At 45.1% G+C, this 22,325-nt stretch overlaps 1 protein-coding gene across 6 annotated transcripts in view; it reads right to left on the minus strand.

Annotated features, from left to right (window-relative positions):
- Window positions 1-330: 330 nt before the first annotated feature.
- Window positions 331-22,325, minus strand: part of MAST3 (microtubule associated serine/threonine kinase 3) — a 74,942-nt gene continuing 52,947 nt past the window's right edge. For 5 of the 6 annotated variants that reach the window (XM_032238234.1, XM_032238227.1, XM_032238217.1 and 2 more), the window contains 14 exons: window positions 20,991-21,129; window positions 20,371-20,503; window positions 19,965-20,130; window positions 18,109-18,210; window positions 17,141-17,263; window positions 16,387-16,496; window positions 14,733-14,887; window positions 13,112-13,347; window positions 10,955-11,149; window positions 8,533-8,759; window positions 6,521-6,643; window positions 5,485-5,621; window positions 3,871-4,052; window positions 331-2,010 (listed from right to left, as the gene is read on the minus strand). In XM_032238234.1, coding sequence (XP_032094125.1) covers window positions 1,001-2,010; window positions 3,871-4,052; window positions 5,485-5,621; window positions 6,521-6,643; window positions 8,533-8,759; window positions 10,955-11,149; window positions 13,112-13,347; window positions 14,733-14,887; window positions 16,387-16,496; window positions 17,141-17,263; window positions 18,109-18,210; window positions 19,965-20,130; window positions 20,371-20,503; window positions 20,991-21,129 — 3,038 coding nt within the window. In that variant the 3' untranslated portion in view covers window positions 331-1,000. Of the gene's footprint in view, window positions 2,011-3,870; window positions 4,053-4,094; window positions 4,235-5,484; window positions 5,622-6,520; window positions 6,644-8,532; window positions 8,760-10,954; window positions 11,150-13,111; window positions 13,348-14,732; window positions 14,888-16,386; window positions 16,497-17,140; window positions 17,264-18,108; window positions 18,211-19,964; window positions 20,131-20,370; window positions 20,504-20,990; window positions 21,130-22,325 lie in introns of those variants that run through there. The other variant, XM_032238250.1, reaches the window with a different exon arrangement.

The following is a 22,325-nucleotide window of genomic DNA, read 5'->3' on the forward strand; positions in this document are numbered from 1 at the left end:
TTTTGACCACACACCCCAACCCTCCAAAAAGTGTCCATTTGCTGCAGAGAAGATGTAAAGAGGGAGACAATGTGATCCAAATCTCATTTCCCCCCTTTTCGTGGGATTTTGCAGTAGATCTAGAAATGGTGCAAGATGAAGAACACCCACCTTATTCTTCCACAGTAACTAGGATACAACCAAATGGGAATCCCCACAACAGTCCCCCCCCCCAAAAGAAAGTCTCAAGGTCATAGATAGAAAAGATAATGCAATGGAACCGAAATCTCGGATGAAAGTTTCTGGATATAAACAGAACAGGACCACACTGATTTTCTTTCTTTGTTTACCCCCTTAGCTTTTCTTCTCAATTTTAGATCAAATGTTTGCAAGACAAGAGCTGGCGTTGGGTTAGGGTATCAACGGCATACATAGGCACTGCAACGTTTACAGATGTCACAGGATTGGGATTTGGAGTTTTCCAACCACTGCTACAATACCTCCTTTGACCAGTTTCAATACAAGAGAAGAGGCTCCCCAGAATGAACCAATTCTGCCCCTAGCTACCTACACAAGGCAGAAAAGATATTTTGTATGCTTTTACTACTTCATTTGTTACCTTTTCTCACATTCGGCAGGAGCCGAGGGGACAGTGGGAAAAATTATTAATTGTGGAGAATATTCACACTCCAGAAGATACTCAGTGCATGGATGGGAAAGTTTAATGCTTGGTTTTAGGAAATGGGAATGTTTCTAATTAGTAAAAAAGCAGCATTGCCTTTATCTCCAGCCTGAATCACCACCAACCCTGCCCTGTGAGGAGGAACACGGAGTGCTGCCCAAGAAGGAGGAGGATGTGGTAAATAGCTGGAAAAGACCACATCAGCAGAATGAAAATGGGACCCCAAAGTTCTCAATCCTTGGCATTAGCTTACTTCCTTTGAAGCACCCCCTTTACTCCGCTAGGGACAAGTGGCTTTAACAGGTCTTCCAGTCATTTTTCCAAATTCTCCGGTAATTGCTACTTCCGGGAGGGTGAAGGTGAGTTCACTGCCTTCTCCCCATGGGTTGTCCTGTGCGTGACTGCAACAGTGGGCGAAGACTCCCTCTGTTCCCAATTTCCCCAGTGCTGGGAGGAGACACTCTTGTACTCAACGGCCATTGTCCCATCATCTTGCTCAGTGTAGACCCGGGCCTCCAGATGGACAGGATATGATCCTTGGCATTCCCACGTGGCTGTGATTCCTGCTGGCTCATCCCCTTGCACTGCAATGTCGGGCACGAGGGGCACCTGGGGATCAGGGACAGGTGAGCAGTAGGACCCGTCCTCTACCCAGGAAGCTGCATGAGATCCACGCTGCCAGTCTCCAGCTTTACTCTCTGCTGGGACCTCACCACCGGATGTCAGTTCTGGCTCATCAAAGCTCACCTCCTGGACTGCTTCTTGCTTCTTGAAAGAGTCCCGGCGTTCAGATAAGTTCAGCCGCCGCATCACCACGACTTCGTGGTCTCGATCTTGACGTTCCTCAGACCAGTCCCGAAGCCGAGAAATACCAGCGTCTCCCAGGGTGACCATGCAACTCTCTCTGGCACCTCCATTTCCCAAGTTGGGCGTCTCCAGGGTGAGCTTCCGGCTGCCAACCACTTTTTCAGCCAGGGAAGTAGGGATTTTCTCTGTGGACTGGACTCGTTTGAGAAGTGGGGAACGGGAGCTGTCTGCACTGCGAGGCCGGGACACTTGACGGACCATTGTGGGCGGAGACAAGGTCTTGCCTTGGAATGCCTGGACGTTCTTTGTAAACAATGGAAGTGGGGAAGGGGATCTTTGTGGGGAGGGAGGTTGGGGGACGGAGGAAGGAGTGCAGGCCAATGGGGAAGGTGGGATGCTGCTGGTTGATTTGCGGCGCCCAACCTTGTAGCGATGACTGCTGACTTTTGGGGCCAAGCCATGTAGGGAACTTGGTCGGATCTGTCCTGCTGGAGAAGTCGGGGTGCTGGAGGCTGGAGAGGGACTCTGGGGCGAGACAGAATCTGACAAAAATAGAAAGCAATTAGGAGGAACATACTGTATATATCTGGTAGCAGCAGATACTTCTACCACTGTTGACTTCCTTTATATTAAAAGTATAAACACATAAAAATACACATTTCAAACTGTTAGCCTAGAATTAGTTTGTTCTAAGAAGCCTTTAAAAGCTTGATGCGTTAATACATGGCTGGAGACACCATTTGGTTAGAGTGCAGTACTGCAGGCCACTTCAGCTGATTGCTATCTGCAGTTCGGCGGTTCAAATCTCACCGGCTCAAGGTTGACTCAGCCTTCCATCCTTCCGAGGTGGGTGAAATGAGGACCCAGATTGTGGGGGCAATATGCTGACTCTGTAAACCGCTTAGAGAGGGCTGAAAGCCCTATGAAGCGGTATATAAGTCTTTAAAGAAAAGAATAAAGAAAAGACTTGGTGGAGGCCCGGCCCCGTCACAGCGTACTGGTTGCGAAGGGATCCGGAACCCACCACTGGAATGTACCTGTTCAGTTGGATTATGGAGGGAAGTCTTGTTGAGTGTCCCATTACTGAGGGGATTTTATCTACAAAACTTCTCAGTGGTGGCACCCCTTATCCTTTTCTTGTTCTGTTCCTGTCGTCTGTTTTTTGAATTTGTGTTGTTTTTAATACAGTGTCTTTTCTTAAAGTCACTTTGTAGTAGAGTGACACAGAATCTTTTTATTATTATTATGCATATTCTATTATTTCACAACAGGGTGGGAAAGGACTGTGTTTTTATGAACTCTTTTAATAAATCAAGGAGCCTGTATGATTTCTCTTTTCAAACAGCTGGGCTTTGCTTGCTAAAACTTCTTCACTTTGATAAAGAAGATAAATCTGTTAATAATAGAGATTAAGATTAACCTTTTGGTCAAAGTAAAGAAGTAATCTGAGGAGTCTAACTTTTCTTTTCAGTAATTAATTCACGGTTACAGCAAGAAACAAAGTCTGAAGCTTTACTCTTTAATGAAAGTAATTATTCAACCAGCAGCTTGAGAAGAGAGTCCTAAAAGCAACAGGATGTTGCTGATAAAATCTGGAGCAACTGGGGTGTAATAGACGGATAAAGGTAAATGCTAAACTTCTTAGTAGGAATTACTTCCAAAAACCTTCCCATCAGTTACTTAAAGACAAGTACAAAAGTTTGTTTAGTGACCGTTCAAAATTATACTGGCACTGAAAAAAGTGACCTATGAGTTTTTCACACTTACAACTATTGTGGCATCCCCTTGGTCACGTGATCAAAATTCAGATGCTTGGCATATTTATGACAGTTGCAGTGTCCTGGGCTCGTGTGATCCCCTTTTGTGACCCTCTAACTTAACAACTGTGGCAGGAAAGTTCATAAAACAGGGCAAAACTCACTTAACAAATGTCTCACTTAGCAATAGAAATAGACTCAACTGTAGTGGTAAATCAAGGATTGCCCGGGTGGATTTTTTTACATAAAGGATAATGTGTTCGGTTTTAGTGGAAATGAAAATAAACCAGGTGGTCTGCATAATAGAACTTATAATTTTAGGGAAAAAATAATAGCAATAGCACTTGAGACTTATATACCGCGTCATCGTTCTTTACAGCCCTCTCTAAGCAGTTTACAAATATCAACTTATTGCCCCCAACAATCTGGGTCCTCATTTTACTGACTTTGGAAGGATGGAAGGCTGACTCAACCTTGAGCCTGGTGAGAATCAAACTGCTGGCAATCAGCAGAGTTAGCCTGCAACACTGCATTCTAACCACTGCGCCACCACGGCTCTTACAACCTTTATTCATCCCAACAGACGTAGCTGATGAAGAAGTCTAGGTGAGAAAAGGACTTTGTGAGAGATTCACAAGATCCTACCTGGCACGAAATCCGGGACAGGGCTGCGGCAAGAAGCAGTAGATCCAGGGGATGAGCTGTGTGTTGGGGATCCAGGAAGGCTCTCGCTGGATGAGAGAGAATGATGGAGCCCAGAGGAAAAACTGCGGCTGGTGTGCAGAACGGAAGTTTGCTTTGAGATCTTCTTGAATAGGGATTTCCGTCTAGGAAGGAGGGGGAAGAGGGGGAGGGGAGAAGGACACTTGCTAAGGGTGAAGAACTAGGCTGAGACTTACCAGAACAATTGTTGATTTGAGGTTTGATTTATCAGCTGTGTCTCGATGTAGACTTCAAATCATTGTCCTGTCCTACTCAGCCAGTTTTAGCATCAACAGATAAAACATCACTGAAGCAAGAACATAAGTGGAGGAAGAATTTCTCATTGTGAGGGTATATATATATTTATTCTATTTTAAAAGATTGGAGCTCTGAGGGTTACAGGGGTGTGGCTGAGTCACTGCAGCTGACTCAATGGATAAGAGGCTTGTGAGATTTTATATGCAGTGGTACCTTGGGACTCAACTGCTTTGAAACTCCTTGAATTTGGAACTCAATGCGTTTTGACATAAAATTTTTTTGTCCTGGTGCTCATTGTTTGTTTGGTACCCAACACACAAGCTAGAACTTGTCACTGTCAGTTGCCTCATAATTCACTTCATTATTTCTTACCAGAAAAAAATTGTATGGTACTCATTTTTCGTACCCCCCCTCCCCCCGGAATCAATTAACAGCAAGTACTGAGGTACTACTGTATTTATTTTCAGTATATTTAGGAAAATGCTGATAAACTCTTCTAAAATCAACATTTTGCTGCCAAGTTTCAGAACAGGTTTAGAAGGCTTTAGGGGGCTGCCAGAAAAAGAGGGACAAGGATGTTCAGGTAACCTGTAGAACATGTACAGGTAGAAGAAGAGGTAGGTCAACTCACAAACCATGAAAGACCTTCCTTACTGGATTAAAATGATGACCAAGTTCTGTTCCAACAACAGATAGGTATGTAGATGAAAGATAGATAGATAGATAGATAGATAGATAGATAGATAGATAGATAGATAGATAGATAGATAGGATAATGGATGTATGGATGTATGGATAGATAGATAAAGGATGGATGGGTAAATAGATAGGTAGATGATAGATAGATAGATAGATAGATAGATAGATAGATAGATAGATAGATAGAGATAGATAATGGATGGATAGAAAGATAAAGGATGGATGGATGGGTAAGTAGATAGGTAGATGATAGATAGATAGATAGATAGATAGATAGATAGATAGATAGATAGATAGATAGATAGATAGATAGATGATAGATAGATAGATATAGAATAGAATAACAGAGTTGGAAGGGACTTTGGAGGTCTTCTAGTTCAACCCTCTGCTTAGGCAGGAAACCCTATTCCATTTCAGACAAATGGATATTCAATCTCTTCTTAAAAACTTCCAGCGTTGGAGCATTCACAACTTCTGGAGGCAAGTTGTCCCACCATCCAAAGCACCAGGCCTCACCCAATTCCAAACTCATCTTAGTTACCTTCCTCAATTCAACAGCAATTAACTATTAAACTTTGTTGCCTGATCCCGGCTACCTACTTGTTCTGGCTGTCCCGTTTGTGATTCTTCTTACACCGACGGGCCATCCGTGTCTTGGAACTATTCTTGCGAGCAGGGCCCACTCGGATGCTAGTGTTCTCCAGGGCAGTTGTCCTCAGGGACACCTTGTTTCCACTCTGCAAGAGGGACACAATGGAGAGCTGTCAGAGTCTCCCAAAAGCCATATGTGAAAGGCTACGCCCCACCATTCACAAAAATGCTACAGACACTTATGGATAGAATACATTCACATTACAGGTAATCCTCGAATTACAACCATTTGTTTAGCAACTGTCTGAATTACAACAGAACTGAAAAAGGGACTTCTACAATTGGCCCTCGCACCTTTGACTGTTGCATGTGTCCGGACACCTGATCAAAATTCAGGCACTATTTATGATGGTTGCAGGATCATGGAGTCTTGTGGTTTCCATTTGCAACCTTCCCAGCCAACGTTTGACAAGCAAAATCAACAGGGGAAGCCAGATTCTCTTAATGACCATATGATTTACTTAACTGCAGTTATTCGCTTAACAACTGTGGCAAACAGTGTCGTAAAATCAGGTGCAGCTCAGTTAATAACCACTTTGCTTAGCAAATTCTAGTCCCAATTGCAGTTGTAAGTTGGGGTCTACCCAGTGGTGGGTTTCAAATCCCGTTCCAACCGATACAGTTGGAATGGGCCCGGTGGCATCCTCATGGAGGCACGCAGCGCGTGCACACACGTGTCTTAGCGTCTTCTCGATGCTCCATGATGCTCTAGCTGCTCCATGGAGCGTCATGCAGGCGCTGTACACGCTATACGCGTGGGCGGAAGCGCAGAAGCCTTAAAACACAGGTAAGGAGCCTTGGCGGGTGGGCGGGCCCTCCGAAGCACCGTACCGGAATGGTATTCGGTCCTCCTGGCTGGTTCCGGAACACCCGTACTGCCTGCAACCCACCACTGGGTCTACCTGTTTTGGATTAAGCAGAATAAGGGTGCTTGCTTGTTATTTCTGGAACTCAACTGGTCTTATTTCTAGCTGAAGATACATACCTTCAGCAAAAGTTCTACGACATCCATGTGAACCAAACCCAGGACCGACTCCCCGTTCACATGAGTGATGAGATCTCCCGCTCGGAGTCCTGCATCATGAGCCGGGCTCCCATCCTCCACATTCTATGACAGAAATGAACAGACAGATCATTGAAAAGGCTTCTGACTTATGTCTGAAAATATTTCCTTATACAGGAAGATGGAGAATTAAGTATGCAAGTAGCTATCTCTTTCACAGATGTCTCCAGTCATTCTCCCTTTCACTTCATTTTCTCCCAAACCAGCAGAAAAGATGAGCACCCAGTAAAAGCCATGTTTCAGAATTCCGGCTTGCAAATAAAGTGAACTTGGGATTCTGACCCAGTGCACAACCCATGCACTGTTCAGCTAATGCTTTGATGTCTTTGATTGTCCTTGTTGAACTTTTATTATTCTCTGGTAAACCACTTTAGAAATTTCAGGGAGTGGGGAGATTTGAATTTTTTAAACATGTATTGGGTTATGTTATGGGTGAGATTATAGCCCAAGATCAAAAGTTCTGCTGTTGCTGTATGTTAAAGCCAGGTTCATAAGCATATTGAGACCTTAGCTTTTGCTAGAAGCCTGAATTGTAACACATACTATACTTCTTCAGATCCTCAAAGAGAAAGTGAACTAACAGAGGTTCAGCACAAGTAAGGTAAAGATAAACGTTCCCCTCGCACATATGTGCTAGTTGTTCCCGACTCTAGGGGGCCATGCTCATCTCCTTTTCAAAGCCAAAGAGCCAGCGGTGTTCGTGATCATGTGGCTGGCATGACTAAGCGCCGAAGGTGCATGGAACGCTGTTAACCTTCCCACCAAAGGTTGTCCCTATTTTTCCACTCGCATTTTTTATGTGCTTTTGAATTGCTAGGTTGGCAGAAGCTGGGACAAGTAATGGGAGCTCACTCCATTATGCAGCGCTAGGGATTCGAACCGCCAAACTGCCAACCTTTCTGATCGACAAGCTCAACGTCTTAGCCCCTGAGCCACCGCATCCCTGTCAGTGCAAGTAGAAGCACCCTAAGATGGAATCCATAGGGCCCAGGTGATTTTTTAAGTATTTGGTTGCTGGTTTTCCTGTTAGGATCGAGCTGGAATCTTTCTCTTTCAACCTGTTCTTCATATCCACTTGGTAGAATGTCTGGCCTTGCTTTTGGAAAGGGGCTGAACCCCGTTAGGAATTAAGTGTCTCTGTTGTTTCTGTTTTCAGTTATCCTTTTGCTAACAATTACCTGGCTAGCAATTTATGACTGCATTTAGAAAAGCCTCCAAACATCCATCAACCCCCCCCCCCCAAACCTTCATTCCTGATTCTCCTCCAAAGTGTTCTTTTTCAACAAAGTGATTTAGGGAGCAAAAGATGCTTCCTGGTGATTATTAGGAGCATATAATCCTTGCACATCTATTGCAAATCATCTACAGATCTGCCAAAGTGACAACCCCATTTTGCTTGCTGTTGAATTAAAGGATTTCAGTCCCCAAAATGGGGAATGACATTTTCTATCTGAAACTTTAAGATCAGTTACAGTAGAGCTCTAAAATGGAAGCTGAATTATCTGGCTACAAGCCCCCCCCCCCTTTTTTTAAAAATATTCTATGATTCTTAACAAATCATACAAAGCAAAGTTCTTTTTGGCTATTAATAAAAACTCAATGGCTGGATTCATGCTTTATTGTAAGCTGAAGAGCTGTAGTCATTCCCCTTTACAAGCACAGCACTTTATGGCTTAGCTTATGGCTGCTTTCTCCCACATTATTAACCATTATTACTGTAACTTTGATTAAACAAATTTTAGGGGCTTAATCCACATATAAAGCTAGGCTAGGATGAGGCATTCCTGAATGCCTACCCTGTATCTTAGTGTCATCTGTAAATCATGCCTACATTCTTATTTTAAACAGCCCTGAACCAGGTAATCCTAACTAGCTTTCCTATGGCTCCCCATTTTTTTTCCCCGTCACCTTCAATCAACCTGAAATAAACTTACCCAAACCATGTGGTGCACAGCGTAAACATCGCTGTCGCCCATGTAGACACGGATGGCCCTCAGTGAGAAGCCATACTTCTTCCCGGAGCTGTAGATGACAATGGGAGGTCGCAGGCTGGAGCCACCAAGCACGGAGTCCCGACTTGGGGAAGAATCACGGGATGAAGGATTGGAAGAGAGGGAGTGGGGTGAGATGGGGCTTCTGAGAACAGCCCCACTAAAGTCATCTGTTAAAAAAAAAAAAAAGGAAGAAGGAGGCACAATGATAAGGGTGAGATAACTAAAGTACAGTATTACCAATCTCCAATGGAAAAGAATCCAAGCAAGCAGATAGTTAAATGTAAGTTTAATAAAATTTGTATGCCACCCACTCCTTTGGGACTCTGGGCAGCTCACAACAAGACAAAAGAAACATTTAAAATTTAAAATAAAAATACAAATATTAAAATTCCACATCATCCATTCCATCTAAGTGGGGCTGGATATCAATCAACAGCCCCAGGCCTGCCGGAACAGCCAGGTCTTGGTGGCTTTACGGAAGGCCAGGAGAGTAGTAAGGGTCCGGATCTCTATGGGTAGATTATTCCACAGGGCCGGCGCAGCAACAGAGAAGGCCCGCCCCTGGGGGGGCCGCCAGCCGGCATTGCCCGGTTGACGGCACTCAGAAGAGGCCCAACCTGTGCGATCTTGTTGGTCGTTGGGAGGTAAGTAATGGGAAACTTTTTCTTTTTTTCCCCTTTCTCACAGCATTTCTGTATCACCCATATTTTCAAAACATCCAAAAGAAGGGGGGGGGGAACCCCAAAACCAATCCCCCCCCATAACAACTCAAAGTCCGAAAACAATCCATTATGTATAGTCCTTGACTTACGACCACAACTGAGCCCAAAATTTCCATTGTGAAGCAAGAGAGCTGTTAAGTCAATTTTGCCCTGTTTTGCGACCTTTCTTGCCACCATTGTTAAGTGGATCAGTGCAGTTGTTAAGTGAGTAACAGGACTGGTAAGTGAATCTGGCTTCCCCGTTGACTTTGCTTGTCAGAGGGTCATAGGTCATATGATCCTAAATAAACGCCAGTTGCCAAGCATCCAAATTTTGATCAGGCGACCATGGCGAATGCTGCAACAATCATAAGTGTGAAAAACGGTCATAAGTCTCTTATTACAGTGCCATTGTAACTTTGAATGGTCACTAAATGAATGGTTGTACATTGAGGACTAAGTGTATTGTCTTCATTTTAGACAACTTCAAAATGCAAAAAAACCACCCAGGAATTCCTAGTAGCCAAACAGCCTTTGACCCACAGAAGAAGAAAAAAGTGCATGTTCCGTCTCCTAAGATCTCAGCAGCTAAAATCCTCTAGCCCAGCGGTCCCCAACTGGTGGTCTGCGGAACCACAAGAAAATTCTGGTGGTCTGCAGAAAAATTATTTGCATTTTTTTATATTGCACTAAATCAGGGCTCCTCAAACTACAGCCACCGGGCTGGATACGTGCAATGAATGTTTGTGTTGCTGCAGAGAGTCTCCCCCTTTGGGGTGTTTTTGTGTGGGTCGGAGGGCGGCAGAAATTCCGCCTTGGGGTCTGCTTCAGCCTCCTGGTGTGGGGCTTTGGGCGAAGGCTGGAGGGGAATGCCACTGGTGGCAAAGAGCCGGAGGGCCTTGTTTCAGTGGGACTGTACTATGGTCTAGAACTGGCTGACCATCTCAGCCCGCTGAGCCTCCACTCCTGCAGGTCTTCCATCTGCTTGGAAAGCCTACGTTCGTAGTCCTCAGTGAGATGCTTCTGCTGAGCCTCCTTCTCGGTCAGATCCAATTTGAACTGAGCCAGCTGTTTTGCCAACTCTTTCTCATGGTGGCTGCTTAGCTCCAACAACTGCTTCCTGTTGGGGCCCTAAGGAGCCCGGGCAGGCAGGTGAGGTGGGACGGGGAGGGAAGGGTCGAGTAGAGGCTGGCGAGGTGCTTTTCCACATGAGTGACATAGAGTTAGTCACGCCCACCCAGTCACATGACCACATAGCCATGGCCACCCAGCCAGTCATTAGGCAGATCATATTAGTGGTCCGCGGGATTTAAAATTATAAATTTAGTGGTCCCTGAGGTCCGAAAGGTTGGTGACCCCTGCTTTAGCCACTCTTCGCTGAAAAAAAATACAATAAATAATTATGATTTCTCCCTATCCATGTACTCTTTCTAATGGTACTTTTTTTTATTAAAAGGAAGTTGCACAAAAGGCTCTCCAGCCACTCTCGCCCCATTCCTTGGTTGCATTTACAAGCTCCTATTAGGTGTTAAGATTCTTAAAGGACTCCTAAGATATCTGGAACTCAGTGCGACTACAGTGGTGTTTTTGGCCCTGTTTTATCCACTTCTACACTGCTACTTGTGCTGGGAACTGACCCAGGAATTATTTGTCCCACTGACCTGAATTGATGATAAGCGATAATGCAGAAACTGAAGCTGACTTTGGCACTCTGCCACTGGAAGATGCTGGCTGCTTCCCTGCAGAATCCTTGTGAGGCCGATAACTGCCCTCGCGGTCCAGACCTCTTGAGGTAGAGCTCTTAGTACCTGTGCTGTTGCTCCTGAGACGGACACAGTTCAAGCTAGCCAGGTCAGCTAGAAGGAAAAGAAAGGGACCTTTAGCAGCCTGTAGCTTTGGGATAGAAGGTCGGAAGTTCAGCGGTTCAAATCCCTAGTGCCACGTAACCGAGTGAGCTCCTGTTACTTGCCCCAGATTCTGCCAACCTAGCAGTTCGAAAGCACATAACAATGCTAGTAGAAAAAAAAAGGAACCACCTTTGGTGGGAAGGTAACAGCATTCCGTGTGCCTTAGGCGTTTAGTCATGCCAGCCACATGACCACGGAGATGTCTTCGGACAGCGCTGGCTCTTCAGCTTTGAAACGGAGATGAGAACCGCCCTCTAGAGTCAGAAACGACTAGCACATATGTGCAAGGGGAACCTTTACCTTTACTTTAACTTTGGGATAGGATATTTGAATTCGGAAGGTCCCAAGACCCTTCCTGTCATTTCCACGTGATGTTGGAGAAGATCCTTCTGAAACCTTTTAGAGCCACTACCGGTCACTGTAAACCAGTGTTTCTCAATCTTGGCAAGTTTAAGTTGCGTGGACTTCAGCACCCAGAATTCCCTAGCCACATGCTTGCTGGAGAATTCTGGGAGTTGAAGTCCATGCCTCCTAAAGTTGCCAAGATTGAGAAACATTGCTGTAGACAACTGCAAGTTTGATGGACCAAAGGTCTGAGTTTGTATCTGGGTTAACCTAGCATGCTAAATCCTAACCCGAAATTTACCCAACACAATTCCTGTGTTCACATCACAGACCATTCTCAAGCCAACAAATATGTATGTAATGCCTGATTCTCCTCAAAATCCCAGTTCAGTATTCAAGGAGGTTGGGTTGCTTGGCATTCAGTATGTTGTGGGAACCAGGCCATCCCGTCAAGGCATTGTATTAAGCTATCAGAATGGTGGGGTTACTGTTTATTTGTCTAGATTAAGAATGTTATGTAATAATGGAAATTATATTTGGCAGTAGGAGTTTGCTGTAACTCTGCTTTATAAATTTTATAAAGTAAAGATACTTCCCTACTTTATAAATCACTATTACTATGGAACCGGTGGGACAGAGATACAAAAGTGGGTGGTAGGTATAAAAAGGTTGACTACCCCTGGTTTAATAGGTTGTGGGAACCCTGCTGGTATAAGGCGGAATCCTGCATTTTCACATATTTAACCTGGTTCTCTTCTTCCTCCCTTATTTCCATTGATCTTTGGGGCACAGAAAACTTCTCTCATTCTTTGCAAAGGGTCACTAGTCTTAAATTAAATTAATTAAAAAGCTAAATCGAGTACTCAAATAGAAAGCTCATGTTCAGAAGCAGTCTATCCCCACACATACTAGTTGTGGAAGATAAAGTTCATGGAACCAGTTTATGGAACTCTAGTGGTTAAGGCATCGGGCTAGAACAGGGGTCGGCAATCTTAAACACTCAAAGAACCACAAAGGTCCTAACCGAAAGCCCCCATTCAATTGTGGAGCCGACCAGAAGTCCAGTTCCCCCACCATAGTGTCCTCCTAGCACGGTGTCCTTTTTCCTCTACCTGTCCCAAACAAAAGCCCTAACCTTATCAATTGTGGAGCTGACCGGCGACAGGGAGCCGCAACAGAGGGATGAAAGAGCCACATGCGGCTCCAGAGCTGCGGGTTGCTGACCCCTGGCCTGGAAAGTTGGACACTATGATTTCAAGTCCCTCCTTAGCCATGAAAGCCAGCTGGGTGATTTTGGACCAGTCACTCTCTCTCAGCCCAACTCATCTCACAGGATAGTTTATGTGAGGAAAATCGAAGGAAGAAGGTGTATTGGATGCGTTTGCCACCTTGAGCTATTTGTAAAAATAATAAGCCCAGGATACAGATATAAAAAAACAAACAAGACAGGCCTCCTTGCATCATTATTGGCTGTCACCAAATGAAGGAGATTAGACTAAACTTGGCAAATGTTGCTACCATTGTTGGCTTCACCTGAGATAGTATCCGGAGAGATCCTGCTCTCACCTGCCAGTGCTGAGCCCTTGCTGGGTGTCCTTGGTGCTGCCATCTCAGAATCCCCAACGACAAACTTGGGGCGCTCCTTTTTGGCTGTCCCCCGGCAGGGGCTCTCATCCTCAGAGGACAAGGCAAACTTGGGCATCGCTTCTAGGCTGCAGGTGCTGCTCAGGATGGCAGGGCTACGGCTGAATTCTTGACGGAAGGAATGGACGGTGGAGCCACAAGAGGTCCAGGCACGAAGTCTGCATGAGAGAGAGAAAAGAATGGAGGACATCTGCAGGGAGAACTTGGAAGACTTCCTTGCAAAGCAAACATATCCCCAGTATGGAGGATGGTCCATTATTTTTTTTCCTGTTGTGGCCAGCAGAGCTGGCAGCAGATTCGGACAGTGAGGAGGTTGGGGAGGAACATGGGCCAGTTTTGGCATCTAGGGAAGGCTCTGATGAGGGCTCTGTGTCGGAGGCAGAGAGGGGGCCAGAGCGGTATACCAGTTAGCAGCTGCTTTCAGACTCAGACATCAGTGAGGCAGACAAACAGCTGAAGCCTGTTCCCAGTGTGCGCATGCACAAAGTTGCCAGACAAAGGGAACAGCTAAAGAACAGGGGTCGACTTGGGAGTAAGGCCACAGGTGGACGATGAATGGCCCCTCCCAGAGGAAATAAAAGAAGAGTGAAAGGGGAGTGGAGTTTGCAGGAGACAATTAGTTCGTTTAATTGGTTGGTGACTCTCTAAGACTCCTTGCCAACTTTTGCAGATATTGGCCTGGCAGCTCTCCAAGCCAGATAAGGCCTGTGACTGTAAATCCTCTCTTGAAAGACATTGCTGGATGTGAAGGAGCAGAATTCACAGTCAATTAATAAAAGGCGGTTTTGTCGGGACAAGGAGTTTGCTTCGTGCTCTTGGGCAGCCTAGGTCAGAACATTTTCCAGTTTGTTTATGTATTAATCAAATTTATATTATCAAACTGTCCCTCTCTATCTGAGATAGTAACTCATTCAAAATAATTCAGCAAAGTTGGGAGACTTTGAGTTCCATCTGCCAGTCAGTGTCGACTGGCAACTACGCGGAGGAGAGCCTTTTCAGTAGTAGCTCCGACCCTCTGGAACGATCTCCCCGTGGAGATTCGTACCCTCACCACCCTTCAGACCTTCCGCACAGCCCTCAAGATCTGGCTATCCCGTCAGGCCTGGGGTTAAAGATTATAATCCGTCCCCACCCGAATGATGAATGTTGCTCTATTTTTTTAATTATGTATGTTCTATACGTCATTGTATGTATCCCCTCCCACATAAGCTGTAAGCCGCCCTGAGTCCCCTCAGGGAAAAGGGAGGCCTATAAATAAACTTATACCATACCATACCATACTTGAATATGTCTCTTCCCAGTCCTGCACTCTAACTACTATAGCACACGGCATTCATGGATGTCTACAAACACTGCAAGATGAACCATGAACAGAGTAACAAGGTCAGAACACGCTTCCCTCCTTTGCCTCGTCTGGTGCCAAAACTGAACTTGCCCTTTGGAATGTTAAGGAAACCAAAGAAACTCAGGAAGCTTCCTAAGATGTGCAAAATCCTTGCACCGCTTCATTTCGAAAAGGCCAGGTGTGATCCCGTCGGCTCACCTGGTCTCAGTCTTAGCTAACCGGCTCTTGTCCTCATCTCCAGAGCTGTGATCCCCCCTCTCGGCCCGGTCTTCTTTGTCCTCACCATGGCCCTGCTCAGACGATGTGAAACTGAGGGTGGAGGAGTTAGCCAGATATTCACAACTGCTGTAAACCTGGGAAGTAGGGAAGAGAGGAGGAAGGAAAATCAGTTGGATGCAGGACAAACTTATTTTATATTTAGAAGAAAACCTCTTTATACTACCACCTCTTACAATACTAGACAACACAGTATCAACAGTAGAGACTTTCAAGTTTCTAGGTTCTATCATATCTCAAGACTTAAAATTGACACCTAACATAAAAAACGTCATAAAAAAAAGCACAGCAAAAATATTCTTTCTGCGCCAACTCAGAAAGCTCAAAGTGCCCGAGGAGCTGCTGATTCAGCTCTACAGAGGAATTATTGAGGCCGTCATCTGCACCTCCATAACTGTCTGATTTGGCTCTGCAACCAAACAAGACAAACACAGACTTCAAGGGATAATTAGAACTGCAAAAAAACAAACAAACCCACATTTGCTACCAATCCGCCTCCCATTGAGGACCTGTATAATGCACGTGTCAAAAAGAGGGCTGTGAAAATATCTACAGACCCCTCACATACTGGACATAAATTGTTTCAACTTCTACCCTCAAAACTACGCTATAGGGCACTGCACACCTAGGCAATTAGACACAAGGACAGTTTTTCCCCGAATGCCATCACTCTGCTAAACAACTAATTCCCACATAAATTTTCTAACACATAATTCTCACAAACAATTTACTAAGACTGTATTACTATTATTATTCTCTTCCTTCCTAGTATCTATCTCTTCCCACTTATGACTATAACCATGTTGCTTGTATCTTTCAATTTATATTGTTTTATTTGTTTACTAGTACAATTTGATAGCTTATCAGAAACCTTGACTATCATTAAGTGTTGTATCTTTTTATTCTTGATGAATGTATTTTATTCTCCTTATCTACACTGAGAGCAATATGCACCAAAGACAAATTCCTTGTGTGTCCAATCACACTTGGCCAATAAAGAATTCTATTCTTGTTACATAGCCAGCAACTGGAGACTGGAGGCTGGAACATATGGAAAACGATTGTAGGAATTGGGTATATCTAGTTTAATGGAAAGAGCGACTAAGGGTGATACAATAGCAGTCTTCCAATATTTAAGGGGTTTCCACAAAGAAGAGGGGGTCAACCTATTATCCAAAGCACTTGAAGGCAGGATAAGGAACAATGGATGGAAACCCATCAAGGAGAGAAGCAACCTAGAACTTAAGGAGAAATTTCCTGACACAATAATTAATCAGTGGAACAATTTGCCTTTAGAAGTAGTAAATGCAGCAACACTGGAAGTTTTAAAAAGAAATCGGACAATCATTTGTCTCAAATGGTATAAGGTTTCCTGCTTGAGCAAGGGGTTGGATTAGAAGACCTCTAGAAGGTCCCATCCAACTTTGTTATTCTGTGCTTAAGAATAGTTTTGCAATCAATGAGAATATCACCCCAAACCTCCTCCTTCTCTGTACAGTTCAAGTGGCCCCCATGTTCACCAACAACAAAGCCAGAAATTTTCTAGCAAGCCTCCCCAAAGGAGTCCCTTCCCAACCTTGCTGAAACGATGGGAGCAGGAAGAAAACTGACGAATCTCCGCACTGGATTCCTCATCCTGGGTTTTCTCGTCATCAGAGCCCAAATGCCGGTACCGCTCTGAGCGAGCTGGAGGAAAGAGAAAGTTGAAGAAAAGGAACCCAAATCTTTGCCAAATTTACCCTCTTTAGGAGCGGCTATAGGCAGGGGTGGGCTGCTACGGGTTCGGCCGGGTTTGGGAGAACCCGTAGCTAACGTTATGGCTGGTTGGGAGAACCTCCAAATCCCACCCCTGGCTGGCCCCGCCCACCCCTTCCCTCCCAGGAGTTTCCAAGCAGCCCGTTCTGGATGCGAGGTAAGGGCAAGGTCTGCACGGAGGCTAGGGGAGAGGAAAAAACGGGCCTACTGGAAGACCTCTGGAGCTTGGGGGAGGTGAAAATGGGCAGATAACCCGTTGCTGAAATGTTTGAAGCCCGCCCCTGTGTGTGGTGGCCTTCTTCATAGTCTCTAGAGGCACTGGGGCTCTATCCAGAATCCTCCAGCTAGCCAACCAGGCAGCAAACCTCTAGTTATGCTACTTGTAAAATTATGGGAATGGCAATCTAGAGAGCACCAAGTTGCAGAAGACTGCTATAAGCAGTAAAACAGTCCCAAGGGCGTCCCAATCTTTCAGGATACCTTTAAGGGGCCCTTCTGGGATTCAGGGTTGCACCTCTGCCATCCAACCAATACAGCCCTCCCCATCCATTCTCTCTTCATCTGGGAAGCCTTACTGTCAAAGTAACTGGTGTCATCTTCGGCCTCCAGCTGGGGGATAAACTCAGCTTTTTGCCTCAGCAGCCCATTCCAATCCAGATGGTGGAAGAAGGGATGGTGCTTCACCTCATGGGTGCCTCCTAGAGGTTGAGATGGGGAAGAAGGGATCCAAGGTACTGAGAGCTGATCACTCAGGAGAGCCACAACATCTCTACTTGTACCACAGCTTTAAGTACAGGTAGTCCTTGACTTACAACCACAAACAGAACCAGAATTTCTATTGCTAAGGAAGAGGGTTGTTCAGTGAGTCGTGCCCAATTTTACAACCTATTTTTGTCCTGGTTGGTAAGTGAATCACTGCAATTGTTAAATGAATCATGCAGTTGTTAAGCGAATCCAGTTTTCTTCATTGACTTTGCTTGTTGGAAGCCAGCTGGAAAGGTTGCAAATAGGGATCACATGATACCGAGATGCTAAAACCATCACAACTGGTTGGTTATAATGCACCCAAATTTTGATCACGTGACTGTAGGAATCAGTGGTGGGTTCCTCTCCCCGTCGCTACCGGTAAGCTGCGCACAGGGCCGGGGTCATGCACATGCACTGCGCACGCATGTGCACTCTACCGCCCCTGCTGCTCATCGGACACCCAGCTGCTCGTCGGAGGTTGCGAAGGTGCCGCATGCTGTGCGCGCATGCACAACTGACCCGGTTGCTTTAAAAACAGGTATGGAACGCAGGCGGGCAGGTGGGCCAAATGAGCCACCATACCAGTACGGTGGCCACTGCTCCCAGCTACTACTGATACGCCCTTACTGGGCTGTATCGGCCGGAACCCAACATTCTTATTGTAGGAATGCTGCAATAGTTCAAAGTATGAGGACTGGTCAATGCCATTCTAACTTCAAGTGGTTGCTAAATGATTTGCATCATTTGAGCCAATGACTACCGGTCAGGATTACTTGTACTGATGCTGTTGTGATACCTGTGCCCAGCCGCTCCAGAGGGCAGTGACGCAGGAGTTGTGTGATCAAATCTTGGGCATCAGCAGGAAGAGCTTCATCCCCCTCAGGCCAAATGATTTCATCTGAAATTAAGGAAGTAAAATGAAGGCAGTTTTGGAGGGTGCTCCTTGAAAGTTTCACTACCTCAAAACTTTTCAAAAACTTTGACAGAACAAGGAAATGGGACAGAGCTATTAGAGAAATTTAAGGAAGAAAAAGAAGTGTCTCAATTTTTTTTTAATCGTGTGGCCTGAATGGAATCTCCATGCATAGAGGCAGAAAGATCAACATCACTCCTGCTTGGATAACCTTAATTTTTATCTTCTCAGAATTTAGATTATTTTGGGGGTGTGATGGGGAGAGCGGTGCTCTTTTTTGGTAGATGTATAAGGTTGGAAGAACATAAGGATGCTCTTCTTAACTCACAGGTACATAAAGTTCCACTCTTAATTCTTAGCCTACCATCAAATATAGAACACCTCTAGTGAAGGCCATCTTATGGATAATGAAATGCAAAGTAAACTTTGCTCTTATTTTTCCTTGAGATCAACCATGCTAGTCAGAAATCCAGGAGATCCCTGAATGAATATCATTAAGGTATGACTCAGAAAATGCCAGACATACGATCTTTACCTATACAGGGCAATATTTCTAACTCAGGGTTGAAATGAGGAGTCCTTAGTGTTTTGCAAGCTTAGTTTTGTTTGTTTTTTACAGACATTTCATTTCCCAAACCAGATTAACATCATCATTGCTAGTAAGGAGTAGAGTTTGCTCTCAGTTTATATTCTAGTGGATTGCCCTGACAATGTAGGTGGGAGTGGTCTTGGTGGTTGATTGGTTGGAATGTTTAACTGTTAGCCTGTTGGGCAGTTCCCTGATTGAAGTATTGTTTATTGATTGATTGTTGGTGTGATATTAATCTTAGAGTTAATCTAGGCTCATCTGGGTGTTGACTGCTGGTGGGGCGGTATTTTGGTCTTTTTGTTCCCTTTTTGGCTTGCTGATTCTCTCTTTTGCACAGTATGTAGATATTGTTTATGTCTGTGTGTCTGTTGATGGCTAATTTATCAGACGAGCCAGGCTTCTAGAAATTCTCTAGCACCAAGTCCAAAAACACCTTTCGCAAGTCCTTGTGAAAAACTGGTACAGGGATGCTATTTGCACAGTTGAGTTAAGAAGAGTTCTGACTTCCTGCTTTATTGCACTCTTGGCATGTTTGGGGAAATACTGTTGGTGAGAGAAAGACAACTCCTTCATCCCTCTTCTCAACTCCCCGTTTCATTTTTATCACTGGAAATGGCAGAGAAGCTCATCGTTATCAGCCTCTCCCCTCATCACTACTGTGATTGATGGGAATTTTCTAAACTGTGGGGATGCTCAGGATATTCCCATATTCTGAAGGTGCCTAACCAAGACATTGCTATTCATCAGTGTGTCCGAAGAGAGCAAGAAGGATGGGGGGGAGGGGTGGTCAGCAAAGCGGCAAATTTTACACTGGGATAATATTCTTTCCATTCAAGGACAAGCGGAGAGCACTTTAACTCATCCCTGAAGAAAAGGCCCTGTGAAGTGGGAAGGCAACAACATCCCCCCTCCCCGCCCCCACCCTTTCTGTCATCTCCAGGGACACATCACATGCTGAGCGAAGGTCACTTTTGTCTTCCGCAGTTCACTGAGTTTATCTAGCGGATTTCTCAAAGGTTCTTTTGTTCCGCCAGGCATCTGGGACTGGCACTGGCTTGACTTCTGCAATAAATGGGGCCCTTACCGCTTCGTCATTCAATTTCTCCAGCCTTATAATTCATCTCTCTTCATTAAGGAAAAGCAAACCTACCACTTATCACTTGCCCAAAGAGTTCCTCTGGAGTGTCACCGAAGAATGGGACGCAGCCGATCAGGAACTCGTAGAGTATTATGCCCATGGCCCACCAGTCCACTGGCTTGCCGTAACCTTGGATCAGGATCACTTCCGGAGCAATATACTCAGGAGTACCACAGACCTACAAAGGGACAGAAAACAGCATTCCGCCTGTTTCTGTGAACAAGGAGGTTTCTTCTTAGGGATGGATGGGAACCTTGTCTCCCCCTTAAGCCCAGAAAGGGCAGAATCAAGAGAGTGAGGATTCCTTCAGGTGGGTTCGTGGCTTCCGATGTTTGGAGGCCATTTCCTTTGTACCCAGTAAAATAGTCTAGTAGGTTTCACTAGAAGACATGCATGCTCCTTGCCATAAAGATCATACCTGTTTATCCACAAACTCTCGGGTGTCCTTCTCAATGTGGCCCTCATAGAGATTGGTAGTCATGTTCATCAAGCCAATCTTGGACAGGCCAAAGTCGGTCAGCTTGATGTGGCCCATAGATGTGATGAGCAAGCTGGAAGAAAGAAAGAAAGAAAGAAAGAAAGGAAGGAAGGAAGGAAGGAAGGAAGGAAGGAAGGAGAGAGGGAGGAAAAAAGGAAGGAGGGAGGGAGGGAAGAAATGATAGAAGTTTGAACCATGAAAGGGATCAACCAAATAGTTCAAAATCTGTAAACTTTTTGTTGTATGCCACCTAGAGTCATTCATATACGAGGTGGGTGGCTATATAAATTAGATAAAAAAATAAAAAAATAAAGCAAACGTTTTTTAGCCATTTGGGACACTGGCCTCAAATTCTACAAGTAGAATGCAATGTGAGTGGATTGAGTTGTTTGTCACACATGTATAGGTGTTACTGCTCAGGCAACCCGCACAGCCAGTCAACATCCTAGGCTAAAGCAGATAAGCGTATCAGAAGAAGACTCCCTAAGAAGAATTATTGAAACAAATGCATCCCACCCACCTCCCTGCATTTCACAATCTGACTTGTACCCCATTCTCACTTGTCTGGTTTGAGATCCCGGTGAACAATGCCGTAATTGTGAAGGTACTCAAGGGCCAGGACTGTCTCAGCAAAATACATCCGGGCCATGTCCACAGGCAAAGGTCCCATGTTCTTCAGCAGGGTGGCACAGTCCCCACCTAAAGGAGACAGAATGTCAAGAGAGTCCACTCCATGTAAAACACCAGATTGTAGATTGTAGATTGTAGATTTATTTATTTATAGGCCGCCCTTTTCTCTGAGGGGACTCAGGGCGGCTTACAATCAAAAAAGGAAGGGGAGTGTAGGACAATACAAAAAAAGAAATATGCACAAAGTAAATTAGACAGTAAAACTCAACATTCACTCAGCATTCGGGAGGGGCAAAAATAAGATTATCCCCAGGCCTGACGGGCTAGCCAGTTCTTGAGGGCTGTGCGGAAGGCCTGGACGGTGGTGAGGGTACGAATCTCCACGGGGAGATTGTTCCATAGTGTCGGAGCCGCAACAGAGAAGGCTCTCCTCCGAGTAGTCGCCAGTCGGCACTGACTGGCGGATGGAATACGGAGGAGGCCAACTCTATGCGATCTGATGGGACGCAGGGAGGTAATTGGCAGAAGGCGGTCTCTCAAATAGCCAGATCCACTACCATGGAGCGCTTTATAGGTGGTGAGTAGGACCTTGAAGTGCACCCGGAGATCAACAGGTAGCCAGTGCAGCTCACGGAGGATCGGTGTTATGTGGGCGAACCGTGGTGCGCCCACAATCACTCGCGCGGCCGCATTCTGGACTAGCTGAAGTCTTCGGATGCTCTTCAAGGGCAGCCCCATGTAGAGGGACATTTGACAAACCCAGCTTTGATTATTTGACATCTAAACCAGGGTTGCCCAACCGTGGCAACTTTAAGACCTGTGGACTTCAGCTCCCAGAATTCCCCAGCCAGCATGCCTAGGTTAGACATCCCTGATCTAAACCTTTTTGCAACTTGTGCTAACTGTCTTTTAGACACCAAGTAAACGGATTTTATTTAATTCTGCCTTTTTATGCTGTTGCTTTTTAATCTCTTCACCAAAATACTTCTTTTAATGGCATTACTTTTATTGCCCAGGATAGCGATCCTTTCTTAATGTTCTCAAAAAGATTCCGGTGCTTTTTAAACATTTCAAAATGGAAAACATTTTACATATGCTTTTTAAAAGTATCCTGCAGAAATCAAAGAGAAAATCTTTCACCCTCCTCCTCCTCCCCCCTCACAAACTTAGAAAAGCCAAAAGCACATCTCATCGTGCCAAATAAACATATTTGGCAATACCTCGCTCTTTTATTTAGTTTTCCAAAAGGAGGGTTTTTTTTAAAA

This window comes from Thamnophis elegans, chromosome 1, assembly GCF_009769535.1.
Source record: "Thamnophis elegans isolate rThaEle1 chromosome 1, rThaEle1.pri, whole genome shotgun sequence".
In the NCBI taxonomy this organism is placed as follows: Eukaryota; Metazoa; Chordata; class Lepidosauria; order Squamata; family Colubridae; genus Thamnophis; species Thamnophis elegans.